Genomic DNA, 16,082 nt, shown 5'->3' on the forward strand with positions numbered 1-16,082 from the left:
AGCCTCATATTGAGGAAGATTGAAATTAACAGCTCACGGCAGGTTCTTCACTTATTCCAGGCAATTTGAGGCATTGTTACATGACATCATTAAGTTTCGCTGTACATCAACAGATACCTCTTGAAGTGTCATTTTAATAAATATATGTTTTCAGTCACCACTGCAATAATTAAAGAGGAACTGAAAAACGTGCAAGAAGGAAGTTTTTTTCTATTGCAAAAGAAGCGTATTTATGAAAAAAAAAGTTTGCATAGCTATTCGTTCAGTAAAACTAATGATACATTCAGAAAGTGCGAATGTTCCCCTTCTATTTCCTCTACAGGTTGAATGTTATTCATTCATAAAAAATAGAGTGGTTCAGGAAAATACTGCATTGTGACTGCTAGGTGGCGCTAGATGGAGTGATAAATATGATCTTCAGCTCCATCTAGTGGCCATAATGTAGCATTTTCCCAAACCACTCTATTTTTTTATGAATGAATAGCAGTCAAACAGCTTAGGAAATAGAAGAACATTTGCTATTGCTCCATTTGCACAGAAGAAATGTACCAGCAGTTTTGCTGGACAAATTGCTATTCAAACGTTTTATATTAGCACTCCATATTTTCTGATATAAAGGCTTCTTACTGTCCTCTTTGCAAGATGATTTTGAATATAAACTGAGCTGTGCATGTGCAGCTCAATGTACATTCTCAGCACATGTCAGTGTACTCAAATGTTTATGTGTGGGAGTTACACCATCAGCATGTATTACGTATTTGTTCCATACTTTGATTACAGCAATTCTTAAACAGATTTGTATCCATTCCCTCAAGTCTATCTAAAGCCAAAACGTTTGTTTTGGATATAGTTGGGAATAGTTAAAGTTGAACTCTGGCCCCTCCTACTGAACTTCCCCCACCCCTTCCCAAGCATTACATACCTACCATACATGAAACTGAATCTATGGAGGAAACCTGTAGCCATACTAATAGAGATTTTTAAAATAAAATTCTGACTTTGAAAATTCTAGGCTAAAACTCAGAATTATGGGTTTTAATATTAGACAGCTGACTTTAAAATTTAGAATTTCAAGTTTTGATCGCAGAATTCTGATTTGTGATCACGAAACTCTTTATTTACAATCTCAAAATTCTGACTATGAAAGTCAGTATTCTGAATTTTAATCACAGAAATCTCACCTTTAATTATATACGAATTATCAAATAATAAAGTAAAAATATTAATTTTAGAATTCTGACTTTTAATCTCAAAAATCAGAATTCTGAGTTCTAACTTTTGAATTCTGATCATCTCAAAATTATGACTTTAATTACAGAATGTATGTGTTTTTATTCAGCCTGAATTCTGAGTTAAAAAGGTCGGAATTCTAAGTTTTAATCTCCAAATTATAACTTTCAGACTCAGAGTTTTTCTTCTGAGAATTCTGATTTTTAATCCCAAAAGTTTAACTTTAAATGAAGAATTTTGACTTTTAAACACATAATTCTGACTTATTCTCAGCATTCTGACTTTGAATCCCAGAATTATGACCTTTCAATAAATAAGAATTCTGAGAATAAGTCAAAATTCTGACATTTAATTTTAGAATGTTAACTTTCAAATGCAGAATTCTGAATTTTAATCTCAGAAATTTGACTTTAAAACTCAGTCTGACTTCTAATTTTTTCATTCTGATTTTGAATCAAAATTCTGAGTTTAATTACAGAATACTTATTCAGTCAGAATTCTTAGATAATAAAGTCAGAAGTTTTAATCTCAGAGTTGTAACTTTCAGTCTCACATTTTTGTCATTTAATTTAAAAATTCTGACTTTTATTCTCAAAATTCTAACTTTAAATGCAGAATTTTGACTTTTGAACAGAGAATTCTGAATTTTAAAGTCAGGATTTAGTATAATTTTTTTTTTTAAATGTGCTCACCCATATGAATAGCACAACAGGCCAGGCTTGATTTTTTTTCTTCTCTACTGTAGTGGAGGAGACTCCTTCTTTGAGTGCCCACAATGAAGACATGATATTTTCCATTTGGCTGGACCTCAAAGGGTCCTAGAGAGTGAAGAGATCCTCATTGTGGACTTAGCTAAGTAAAAATGGGGTTTCATTTTTTTATTATTATTATTATTATTATTGTGAATTGGTTGGGTGATGCTTGTTTGGTGGCATGAGGGATTAATAGATAATGATTTTTGTCCTGAGATTTTCCTTCACTTCCTGAGACACAACAGAGAGGAAAAATGCTCTCTTACAACGTTGTCACTGGTATCGCCAATGGAATATTTTCCATCATCTTCTGTATTGATAGCAACTGTAAAATGTTGGAATTCCCATTACTTGTTGCTCCTGTTACAATGATCAACGGGGCAAAAAGAGAGAGTGGATCTCTTCATCGGTCACATTGACAAGAAAAAAAAGACAAGATTGCTAACATTTCCCAATGCTACCCAACGGTAGGCAAATATGGCTAGATATACACTTTGGGCTTGGGTTCCTCATTTTTCGTGGTCCTGTAGCAACTGCTCCCTCTTTATTTACACCCAAGAATTCAAAAAATTGTGTACTTTTACTAAAGGTCAGCAAGCGCCTAGTTTCCAGTCTGCTCAATGTTTCCTGAAAGCTTCAAGAAAACTTTCTTTACTGTCAATAAGAATCCTCTTTTAGATCACAGCAGATAACAAAATTTGTCATTTTTCAGAGCAAAACCATTAAGTATCTCAGTTCAAGTGCTGTAAAAAAAATATCTTCCAATTCCCTGCCAGGTGGAAATGTGTTTTAAAAGACATTGATCAAATGAATGGGTAATAAGTGTCTGCCAGCATTTCAAAAAATGAACTGCGTCTGACAGTGCCGAGGAATCTGGTTGTGCATGGCTCCATCCAGCAGCGCAGCTCCGTCATAATTCGAGTTAGTTAAAGCTCATCTCTGGATTTTTCCACCACCACCTCTACCTTGTAATTCCCCCCCCCCCCCCACACACACACACGCCTATTCAAAAAATTCTATTTATACACACCTTAAATCCAGCATGTCAAACTCAAGTCCATATTGCGGTCTCACCTTCATCCGTGGGCTGCACTTTGAAGGCCCATTTTCATTTGTGAGCTGCGGCATCCCAACACACTGTACATTAGAACCCAACACAGAATGCACTGCGGCTCCCCTTGGTGCACTAAAATTGGATCATGTACATTTTTTCATCCATTGTGATGCATTGAACTCCCTTTTATAATAAATAGCCTGCCAGTGATTCGAAAGGCTCAAGATTTTTTGCTTCCGTGCATTCTATGCATGAAGGTAAAAAACCTTCTGTGTGCAGCATCCCCCCCAGCACCCAAGCCCCCTCTCGGTCCAGCAATGTGCACTGGAGTCTTGCCTATCTCGGGACTCCCTCTCCTCATTGGCTGAGACAGAAATGGGAGCTGTCAATCACAGCCAGTAAGCCAATGAGAAGAAAGAGGGGACCGGGCCAAGCTCCATGTGTGAATGGTCACACGGAGCAGCGGGTGCCCCCATAGCAAGCTGCAGTGCATTTTTAAAAGTAGTGCAAGGACTATTTTTCTATTGTGCAGTGCATTTTGCAGCCAATTTCCATACAATCCCGATGTGAACCGGCCCTTAACCACTTCCCGTCGGGCCCATTCCCGTCCTGTCCGGCCACCCGCCCCTTCACTGCTCCCGTCCAGACGTTTATATACATGGGCCGGACAGGAGCAGTGCATGGGTGGGTGGCCATTTATAAACGTCCTCCCACTTCCCTGCCTGTGCACGCTCCCTGGAAGCACACATACAGTGATTGTTGCACAGGACCTCTGTGTGAGATCCCGATCATGTGATCACTGATTGGCCAATCAGTGATCACATGAAGAGTAGTAAGCAAGATGTCACTTCCTGATCATTGCTTACTACATGTCAAATCTGCGAATGATCACAGAGGTCACATGGTACAAGGCTATTCACAACAATCACAGCTCTCATAGTATTTCTCAATGGCTGCAAGAATGCAGCCAGAGAGGAGAAATTATTGCTTTTACAGCCTTTATGGGTGTAAAAGCAATCAGTTTAAAAAAAACAAAAAAAAAACATCATCTCTCGTAAGTAGTACAGTGTCACTATGGTGACACTGTACTGCTAGGGTGACAGTATGTAAAAAATAAATAAATAATAATATAAAAAAAAATAAAAATGTAAAAAACTATTTAGAAAAATTATAATTTTTGGGTATAAACAAATTTGGGTTATTTTTATTTACTAAAAAGATAATTGAATAAATTTTGGCCAAGATTTATAAAGAAAGATTATTTATTTGCAAAATTTTATAAGTAAAACACTTTTTTTCAACATTTTTGGACATTTTAATTTATATAGCAAAAAAAAAAAAAAAATCCCAGTGGTGAATAAATACCACCAAAATAAAGTTTTATCTGTCTCAAAAAATGCTAAAAAATTCATATGGGTACAGCATGACCGTGCAATTGTCATTCAAAGTGTGATAGCACTGGAAGCTGAAAATTTGCCTGGACAAGAAGGGGGTAAAAGTGTCCGGACTTGAAGTGGTTAAAAAAGTCCCTGACCCTTTGCAAAAATGCACCGGGTGAAAACACGGAGATTTGAATGTGTCCCGTAGGAAATCATGTTAAATGGACTGTGGTGCATTTCTGGAAAATGCAAAACGCTGCAGAAAATGCTTGGGTGTGAACATAGGGTCAGATAGGAATCACTGCAGGTATAATATGAGATAAAAGCAATAATTCAGGTTTTAATATTTTATTATTTTTTCAAAAGTGCCGGCCTCTGGATTTCTATTTTAAACTGGAGTTCCACTTTAATCTCCTGGGTTTTTTTTTCAGCACCCAGTGCATGCGCTCCCACCGTCAGCCAGATTTAAAATTTCGGCTGGTGCGCAGATAATAATCTTATACGTATTAAATGGAAGATTTAGCTTCTCTTGGATTTTTCGTTAATAACCTGTAATAACAGCTTCACACATGGCAGCTTGGCAGATTTAGTGGCCTTTAAAGCATCCCCTCCCAGAGCTGCAGATGCGGAGGTAATGAACAGGCTCTGCTCTGTCCTTCTGAGCCGATTTAATGGAAATTGCCCAGTTCCTTCTAAACTATGAAAATGTATTTGTGAGCAAGGATGCAGAAATCCATCTTGAGTCAAGCGCCTCTTACAGCGCATTACTACGACAAGCCAGAGGATGTAATTCTAGGTGTTGTCATCATCCAACATACCCCTAAGAGGTATCCACTTAAGCTAACATTGTTTAAGTAATACATAGAAGTGAAAACATGTCAGCCATCTCTGGGAAGGAATATTAGTCATATGGATGCCACTAAGGCAACAAAGGAGACATTTATAAAAATATACAGGCGTCTAAATAAACGACTTAGTGTCAAGGAGACATGACACATATTGCTGGATTTGCTGATTTCTAGTGCTCAAGTACTGGATCTATATAAATATAAAGCTTTTTCAGTTCAGTTTAATGATGTTGCATATTGTTTAGTGCAAAGGTGGCAGCTTGTAATGTTTTCTTGTTACCGCGCTGAAAAATATAAATATTAAAAAAAATGTTGCATTATGGCCACATTAAAAACACCAACGGCAAATGTGACATTGCAGCATAAAGGCCAACTTCACTAAAATAAATAATTAAAAAAGAAAAAAGATTTTAAAAGTTTTATAATAATAATAATAACAACAATGATAATATCAGTTATTATTATTATTATTATTATTAACAATAACAATAATAATAATCTAAAACATTTTATAATCTTATTTTTATTTTTTTTAATTATTTATCTTAGTGAAGTTAATAATAATTAGTAATATAGTAATATATAACTGTTAATAATAATAATCTTAAAAAAACATAAAAGTATATATATATATACAGTGGGGCAAAAAAGTATTTAGTCAGCCACCAATTGTGCAAGTTCTCCCACTTAAAAAGATGAGAGAGGCCTGTAATTGGCATCATAGGTAGACCTCAACTAGGAGAGACAAAATGAGAAAAAAAAATCCAGACAATCACATTGGCTGATTTGGAAAGAATTTATTTGCAAATTATGGTGGAAAATAAGTATTTAGTCAATATGAAAAGTTCATCTCAATACTTTGTTATATATCCTTTGTTGGCAATGACAGAGGTCAAACGTTTCCTGTAAGTCTTCACAAGGTTGGCACACACTGTTGCTGGTATGTTGGCCCATTCCTCCATGCAGATCTCCTCTAGAGCAGTGATGTTTTGAGGCTGTCGCTGGGCAAAACGGACTTTCAACTCCAAAGTTTTTCTATGGGGTTGAGATCTGGAGACTGGCTAGGCCACTCCAGGACCTTGAAATGCTTCTTATGAAGCCACTCCTTCGTTGCCCGGGTGGTATGTTTGGGATCATTGTCATGTTGGAAGACCCAGCCACGTTTCATCTTCAATGCCCTTGCTGATGGAAGGAGGTTTGCACTCAAAATCTCACGATACATGGCCCCATTCATTCTGTCCTGTACATGGATCAGTTGTCCTGGTCCCTTTGCGGAGAAACAGCCCCAAAGCATGATGTTGCCACCCCCATGCTTCACAGTAGGTATGGTGTTCTTTGGATGCAACTCAGCATTCTCTCTCCTCCAAACACGACGAGTTGTGTTTCTACCAAACAGTTCTATTTTGGTTTCATCTGACCATATGACATTCTCCCAATCCTTTTCTGGATCATCCAAATGCTCTCTAGCAAACTTCAGACGGGCCCGGACATGTACTGGCTTAAGCAGGGGGACACGTCTGGCACTGCAGGATCTGGGTCCCTGGCGGCGTAGTGTGTTACTGATGGTAGCCTTTGTTACGTTGGTCCCAGCTCTCTGCAGGTCATTCACTAGTTCCCCCCGTGTGGTCCTGGGATTTTTGCTCACCATTCTTGTGATCATTTTGACCCCACGGGGTGAGATCTTGCGTGGAGCCCCAGATCGAGGGAGATTATCAGTGGTCTTGTATGTCTTCCATTTTCTAATTATTGCTCCCACAGTTGATTTGTTCACACCAAGCTGCTTGCCTATTGCAGATTCAGTCTTCCCAGCCTGGTGCAGGTCTACAATTTTGTTTATGGTGTCCTTCGACAGCTCTCTAGTCTTCACCATAGTGGAGTTTGGAGTGTGACTGTTTGAGGTTGTGGACAGGTGTCTTTTATACTGATAACAAGTTCAAACAGGTGCCATTGATACAGGTAATGAGTGCAGGACAGAGGAGCCTCTTAAAGAAGAAGGTACAGGTCTGTGAGAGCCAGAAATCTTGCTTGTTTGTGGGTGACCAAATACTTATTTTCCACCATAATTTGCAAATAAATTCTTTCCAAATCAGCCTGTGATTGTCTGGATTTTTTTTTCTCATTTTGTCTCTCATAGTTGAGGTCTACCTATGATGCCAATTACAGGCCTCTCTCATCTTTTTAAGTGGGAGAACTTGCACAATTGGTGGCCGACTAAATACTTTTTTGCCCCACTGTATATATATATAAAAACATATTTCTTATATATCTTAGATTGTAAGCTCCAAGGATCAGGGCCCTCCCAGCCCTCTTGTATTGAACTGTATCGGTGCTGTATTGTCTCCCTTTATATTGTAAAGCTTTGAGCAAACTGTTGGCGCCATATAAATCCTGTATAATAATATAATCATAATAATTATATAAATATATACACAAACTGGTCAGGACAGCACACACCCAGCAGGTGTTCAATATATATATATATATATATATATATATATATACAATATGTCCCTAAGGACTTCACTTTCCCTTCTCATTCCTGAGTCACACAAAAATGCAGGAGGAAACTTGCATCCATTCCATTAGCCATTCTTCCTTTAGAGATGGGCTTCTGTTTTTTAAACACAGGAAAGGTGGATGCAGGCTCTTTGGTCAATTAAACTGTATTTGAACCTGAAAGCAAAAATTGTATTTATAGCAGCTTGGATGTAGAGGCTGAATTAGTTTTCTTTATTTCAACCTTTTTTTTCCCTTTTATTTTTACCTGGTGATATGGCAATAACCAATGTTTGTCCCCTTTGTTTTGGTCCCTACATTTCTCCACTGCATTTATGGGGGACAGCCATGGTTTTCTTTACAAAGGTTAGGCATCAAATATGTCTGCCTTTGTTCATCCCCATTACATTGATTGATCGAACTTTACAAAATAAATATAACATTGTTTTTGCTTATCTTTCATCCTAAAGGAAGGGACAAGGACATTACTTTTCTGGCAGGTTCAACAGGTATTTTATGTACTTGCTGAAAATGTTTTTAGTTTTTGAATTGATAATGGGACACACTACTATGTGTAGCATTCCTAAAACAGGCATCACACACCCAGAAGGTGTTCAATATATATATATATATATATATATATATATATATATATATATATATATATATATATACATACAATATATCCCTAAGGACTTCACTTTACCTTCTCATTCCTGAGTCACACAAATATACAGGGGGAGAAACAATTTGGGCTGTGATTAGGTGCATTGGCATTGGCAATTCCTTAACAGTAAATGGACTGCCTGAATGCAACCATGTTAGCGCACAACATAATGTGTGTTAATGCACTGCTCAAGTCGGGACTTGGCCTAAGTTCTTAACATGACACAACATACAGTAACTTGGATTAGTGGATAATCTGGTTCCCACAAATTCAGCTTGGACTCTGCTTTGCCTCCTGTTATTTTATTTGAGAAAGGCCACCACATTACATTGGAAAAAGCCTTCTGCTGCTTTTCCTCACTTTTGGAAGCACTTAGTAGTCTTTACCTCACTTCTTTACAGAGCTACTTACAGTAATAGAGGATGCTCTAAAAAATTCGATAGAGTATGGGCAGGTTGGCTTGAAGACCCCTCTATGGCTACACTGTCAAATGCTCAATAATATTTCTTGATTGGAGCTGAATTAACTTACTATCTTAAATAGGAATAATTCAACAAAACTCTGCGCTTAGAGAAATGAACAGTGCATACAACTCCTAATGATAGTGAGCAGCTACCATACTCAATTAAAACATGAAAAATAACAATAAAGAGTAGTTCACAATGACTTATAACAGCTCTTGAGCAGTGTTCTACAACTACATGTGCAAGCGTGAGAAGCCCAAGTCCACCTTTGTGTTAAATATAACAAATAGAGAGTCAAAATGAAATGTTCATAGATCACAGTCCTAACATCCCCTTTGAATTATCCACTCGATTACACCCACACCCCATAAGACTCACCGATAACAATTGCCTCTCAGTTTACTGTTCAGCATACACCGCATAATTGGCACAGCCTTTACCTTCATAGATCTCTCTTAGGATAACCGGCTCCACACCATCGGTCTCTATCCTCCAAAGAAAGAACAGCCCAAATTGCTTAATCCCATTCAGACCATTTATTAAATACTGAATTCCCAGCTAAAATCACACCCACAAATATAAAAAATCAGCAAAGCATATCAGTTTTGGAAGATCATCAGGATCACTCTCAAGGTCGAATGGTGTTTCCAGCATTTCACCGCTTCTGCCAAGCATACCTCCTATGGTTGGCATCACTTTCGGTCATCGTATAGCCCTGATCTGACGTGTTTTGTCATCCTGTGCCTAAGAATTATAACTCAGGTTACTACTAGACTTTTTTCTCCTTCCTGGATAATTTATGCGGAGGGTCCGCCCAGCAGTGTACAGATGTGTATTATGTATGCATTGTTTTCCTGGTTCCTACCATATAGCCTCACACCAGATCTCAGTTGTATTTTGTGTTTTTTTTTTATTTTATTTGTAGCTTTCTGTTTCCAAGAATTTTCGGTGCGTGTGTCGTACCCCCATGAGGGCCTTGGCAGGCACTTAGTCTATGTACACTTCTATACTTCAATAATAAAGTTTAAAAAAATATAATTTTTGAAAAATGTTCTAGCTTTTATCAATAAAAATCTGTTCTTGAACTGCTGTCTAGTGCCTTTAAGATGACGTCATCCTTCTCCAAAAAAAAAAATCTCCTGTCCACCAGATTAAATTTTTTAAATCTTGCAGACAGAGGTTGTCTTCATTCAGGCAGATCTGATTGGACCACCCATTGTTCTATATGGGAAGGTGGTTGTAAACGGACATGTGTCTGTTTTGTTTACATCTGCCATCATCCGGTCTGATCCTGTCCTCTAAAAATGGGGGTCCATTGGATGGGGGTCCATTCCCAATCCGTATAGCGAATTGGATGACAGTTGGATGTTAACAAACAGGAAGTCCATTTACATCCATCCTCCCCATAGAGAACAGTGGGCACAAGCAAAGTGGACACGGACCTGTCATCTGCCTGCTCAGTGGGGATCAGTGGACAGATCCCCCAATGAGCAGGTGGATCGGCTTGGTGGAGTCCACCAATGTGAAAGGGCCCTTACCGTTAGAAAGAAAAGAAAAAAGTGCTGGATTCAATCAATCTCTAACCATTTCCCAGTAGGGATGGCTAAAGTACACAGGTCAAAGATGTTATAATTATGATGCCTAACCTGAGGCCTGAGGGCCACCTGAAGCCCATTGGTACTTGCTGTGTGCCCCCAAGACCCCAGCAGTCAGTAGTAAGAGTGGGCACATTAGTTGCATCTCTAGCAATCTCTTATAACAAGTTCCCAGTCCCATATGATGATGTCCTGCATTCTCTAACCACATCTGCACCATGTCCACAGTCTCTGACCATCTCCTGTAGTATTTCCACAGTTTCTGGCAGTCTTCTGTAGCATTGCATATTCCGAATATAATTTGTTGCACCATGGTAATATCAGTGACCATAGTCTCTATAACTCGTAAGTTGACCACTGCTGCATTACAGATTCTAATTCCAGAGAGTGGAAAAAGGTTGGAGAATGTTAGGCAACACAAAAAGCTCCAGCAAGTATGAGGATGAGGGTGGAGGACAACCACCACACAAATAACGGCAGCTCGAGAAAACTGAATCCGCATGAAGTAGATGTATGACATGAAGAGTCATACACAACCAAGATCCAACTGCTTTAGTCAATGACCTATACCAGTGTTCCTCAACCTTTTTTCAGTCAAGGCACCCTTTCAGATTATGGTCAATCTCAAGGCACCCTCTAAAATTATGGACAGTCTTGAGGCACCCCATTCTAAAATGTAAAAAAAACCCTATTCTAATAGTTTACATAATGCATCAACATCCACACATGTAGGATACCTAACATTAGAGGCAATTTATTCTTCCAAATCAAATACACTTCTGCACACTGGTACTGACCAGTGTTCCAGTGTTTCTGTTCTTAAATTTTCTTCCTTCACTCAGCTAATGTGACCCCAGCGCTCTAAGAGAGAGGAAGGGGAGGGTCAAACAAGGATGCTGTGCAGATAACCAACATCCTCCTTATTAACTGATGATGTCATTGGTTGTCAGGACGCCGGTGGCTAGAAGGTCTTAATGGTGCACAATGAGAACCTGTGGCTTTGTGCAACTAAAAGGCGGGCTTGATCCACCTCTGGCTTGTATACAATTTTTGAGCATTTTGCAAAGGCACCTCTGAATAAATCTCAAGGCAACCTGGTTGAAAAAGGCTGACCTATAAAACTGAAGGAAATATTTTTTATTTGTCTGGACTTGTTCTTGAAGAAACTGCTCATTGTCCTGACATTGAAGTTTTTGTCTTTGCGCTAAGGTAGTTACTCATAGAGATCTCTATCCTGTCTCAGATGGAACATCTACAAGTCCCATTATGTCTTCGGAAGAAGCACCGGTTGTTAGACTATAAACACTATGCATTATTCTATTTAATAACTGCCTTTAAGTATTCAGACGAATAACTGCTTCACAGCTGTATTCCAATAAGCTTCAGAGTAATTGCCAATTCTCCCACCTAATAGGTTCATTATTCTTTTGCCATAATTGCAAGCATTAAACATTAAGCTAAATCTTTACTCCTCCACTACAGAAACATTTTACAATGGGATGTTTCATCAGAATACCTACGTGAATGTGGCTGTTATTCAAACACTGCCTAACTGCTGCTAACATCTGAATCTGAAACTTGTCATTTTTCCCCTCCTTTTTGTTGTTTCTGCCTTTCTAAAAGGTGATGGGAATTCTGGAAGATGTTTAATGAGCACTTGTAAGTCTGGATCAAGTAATCAACTACAAAGGAGGTAGTTATGGAAGTAGGCAATGCCCCTGTGTTTCAATTATGAAAGAATTTGGAATAATGATGCTAAACTCCTCAACTGTATGAACAAAGTTTTACTACCTTAATCAATTAGATTTTACATTCTGTAAAAAGACTTTCTCACCTTTTGTACCAATTAAGTCTTACCCCCTGTGCCAAAAAGGCCTCAACACATTTATTAGACATGTGCCATTTTTTTTGTTACAAGTTGAAATTTTGAAGAAATTTTCTATATTCGGAGAGTCAGATGTATCAGAATTTCACAATAGTAACGAATTTCAACAAATAGAAAATAAATTAGAACGAATGGAATTACCTGAATTTGAATTTGAAAATTAATTCAAATTCAAAATGGAAACATATTGCAATAAATTCAGTACAGTATAAAAGTAAAATAAGATGATTCCTACTTAGGCTACTTTATAGAATAGAATAGCATAAAATATAATAGAATATAAAATAAAAGAATAGAAAAGAATAAAACAGAATAGAACAGAATATAAAGGAACAGAATAAAATAAAACAGAACAGAATAGAATATAAAAGAAGAGAATAAAATATAATTAAACAGAATTTAAGTGGTTGTAAAGGCAAAGGTTTTTTTACCTTCGTGCATTCCATGCACGAAGGTAAAAAAACCTTCTGTGTGCAGCAGTTCCCCCAGCCAACTTACCTGAGCCTCATCGCAATCCAGCGATGTGAATGACAGCCTCAGCTGTCCAGGGTCTCTGCCTCCTTATTGGCTGAGACAGCAAGCGGGAGCCATTGTCAATCACAGTATGAGCCAATGAGGAGAGAGAGGGGGTTGGGCCAAGCCACAGCTCTGCGTGTGAATGGACACAGAGCAGCAGGTGACCTCATTGCAAGCCGCTTATTGTGGGAGAACCCAACAGACAGGAGGAGCCAGGAGAGCCTGCGGGGAACCTGAGAAGAGGAGGATCCAGGCTGTTTTGTGCAAAACCCACTGCACACAGTAGGTAAGTTTGGTATTAAAAAAAAAAAAATTAAAAGTAGAATATAATTAAACAGAATAGATAAGATACAAAATATAGAAATAGACTAGAAAATAGAATAGAATAGAAAAAAATAAATTAGAATAGAATAAAATAGAACAAATATAGCCGTCTTCCACAATTTGAATTTCAAAATTTCAATTTTGAATTTCAAATCAATTTGAAAATAATGAATATACAAAATGAATCTGAATATATGAAATAAATTCCGAAAACTAATCATTGTAACATAACGAGTATGAGGAAACTAGCAACTTAACTAACGAATCTAAAACTATACAAATATTTCTGTCATACTCATTTACTCAACTCCTATGCTAACCAAATTTCATCTCTTGTACCAACAATGTCTCAATGCCTTTAACAACTAGGCCTTATCTTCAGTAACAACTAGGTTTCACCTCCTGTGTCAACTAAATCTCACAAATCTCACCTTTATCAAAAAACTCCTGTCCCCCGTACCAACATCCTCATCACCATTTATCAGCCCGGTCTGATTTCTAAAGCCATTTTTGTTAATAGAGTAGGAAAGGGTTGAAATCCTGGTTTTTCTTTGATCACATCTTTGTCTCATTGGGGAGATTTCCCTTAACGCCCCATCCTGTAGACTGAACTGGAAGTAAGAGGATATCTTTCAAACGTGAGGGACAGTTGTCCATTGTTAGACAGTTGACACAGGAACTGGTGAATATTCCTGTTCTGATAGCAACTCCAAATGAATTTACCCTCCCCTAGGTGGATGCTGCAACTGTCCCCCACCTGCTCTGTATAGGGAACTGAGCGATCAAAGATGGCGATCACTTAGTTCTTCCACTCTGCTCTGAGCAGAGAGACGGTAAATCAGTCTCCAGCTCTCTGCTCTGCCCCCACTGTGTTCAACTGGCTGCACCCATGTGATCCATAAGAGAAGTATAGCCAAAAAAGCTTTGGCCATACTTCTCCTTTAAGTCTCACCTCCTATATCAGTAAATTCTCATCTTCTGTATCAACTGGTTCTCACATCTTGTATCACCTAGCTGGTCCTACCAACCACCTTTATCTGCTAGATCTCACATCCTGTACCAAATCTCACCTTCTGAATCAAGTTCTATCCATTTCCTGTACTAATAGTCTCACCACATTTATAAGCTAATTCTCACCTCTTGTACTAACAAAGTTTCACCACCTTTTACAAGTAATCTTGTCTTTTGTATCTACTAAATCATATCACCTTCATTAGTTAGGTTTCACATCCTGTGCCAATTGAATATCAATTATTGTATAATGTACTCTCGCCTTCTGTACCAACACTGTTTCAAAACCTTCAACTAGATTCTCATCTACTGTATCAACAAGGTTTTAACTCATGTATTAACGAAGTGATGTATGATTATCTAGATTTCACTTTCTGCTTGAGCTAAATCTTCCCTTCTGTACCAAGTAACTCTCATATCCTGTACCAACAATCTCACTACCTTTACCAGCTATTTATCACCTCCTGTAAGAACTAAGTCTTACTTCCAAGACCAAGCAATTTCCATTTTCTGTACCAGCAAAGTCTCATCTTCTAAATCAGTGGTCTCCAAATTGTGGCCCAGGGGCCAGATGCAGCCCTTTGCTTGTCTTTATCCGGGCCATCCCACAGATAGGAGACCCTATTCTGCTCACTAAAACCCAAAAATGGGCATCATTCCTGCCACTGACACCAACAATGGTGCACTATTTCCCCCTCAATACCAAAGATGGGACATTGTTTACTCCTCCTGATGCCAAAAAGAAATTCTATTTTCGCTGGCCACAGTCTGGCCCCCTAATTTCTGAAGGAAAGTAAACTGGCTCTTTGCTTAGAGAGTTTGGAGAACCCTGTTCTAAATCAACTGTGTCTCACAACCTTTATTAGTTAATCCTACATCCTATATCAACAAAGTTTCATAACCATTTTCTTTTTCCATTGAAATCCCACCTCTTGTATCAAGTATAGCTAGGTCTCACCTCATGTGACTCTTTAAATTTAATGCTGCTTGGCTGAAATCAGCCTAGGCTGAGATGTATAGTTCTGCATTCAACTGGCCATCCCTAAGCCCAGCATAATTGTTTGCTTATGCCTGCTGGTGTGAAGTGACCCTGGCATTAAAGCACAAATAATAATGCAGAGCTATGAATATTTATGTTCCCCCTGACCAACCACTAGGAGGTTTATTGCTCGGGGTGCAGGATGAAAGAGAACATGATCATTTGGTGTGATCTTGGGATGCTCTCTTCTCCCATCAGACTCCAACTTTGGGGAGGGTAGATACTGGATATCTCGTCCTCCTAGGCTTGCTGCCTAGGAAGAGCGGCCTTGTGCTCAAGAGACTAGGCCAGAGTCTAGGACCTAGTCTCTCACCACCCTGCTGGATGTGATCTTCCCACGGGGAGTGAAACTGTTTCTAAATATAGAACACCATGGAGGAACTTTGGCAAGAACAGATGGGACCTTGTCTGAAGTAAGGTGTCTTACCCAAGAGCTTATTACTACATTACTAATTCAGCAGACAGAATCGTAAACGCACAGAAAGCCAGGTTAGCCTAAAGGTTCGATATCAATGAAGGTCAAGAGTATGTTTTTCACTTTTTAGTTTAACCACTGGAGTCTGATATGACCTGAAACCTCTTTACTTCAAAAAATGTTGAATACATTAAAAGCAAAAATCCACAATGTGAAAATCAATCTATTAGTCACTATAATCTATTATTGGTGCTTCAGCAACTGGGGCAACTATGGAACCGTTTAACCCTAGACAGACTAGAAGGGCCCAATACACTTAGTTGTTCCTTCAGGAATGAGTGCTACATACCAACAAACTTTCATCTCATTTATCAAGTAGGTCTCATGTACTTTATTACCAAGTCTTA

The 16,082-nt window shown here is 38.4% G+C and overlaps 1 protein-coding gene across 1 annotated transcript in view; it reads left to right on the forward strand.

Annotated features, from left to right (window-relative positions):
• Positions 1 to 5,138: 5,138 nt before the first annotated feature.
• Positions 5,139 to 16,082, forward strand: part of LOC149450235 (uncharacterized) — a gene marked incomplete at its 3' end in the record, with an annotated part of 53,955 nt that continues 43,011 nt past the window's right edge. Inside the window, exon 1 of the mRNA XM_089692211.1 lies at positions 5,139 to 5,242. Coding sequence (XP_089548337.1) covers positions 5,139 to 5,242 — 104 coding nt within the window. The remainder of the gene's footprint in view (positions 5,243 to 16,082) is intronic.

Source organism: Staurois parvus, unplaced genomic scaffold, assembly GCF_062004578.1.
Source record: "Staurois parvus isolate SC_StPar_1 unplaced genomic scaffold, SC_StPar_1.0 ptg000578l, whole genome shotgun sequence".
Taxonomy (NCBI): domain Eukaryota; kingdom Metazoa; phylum Chordata; class Amphibia; order Anura; family Ranidae; genus Staurois; species Staurois parvus.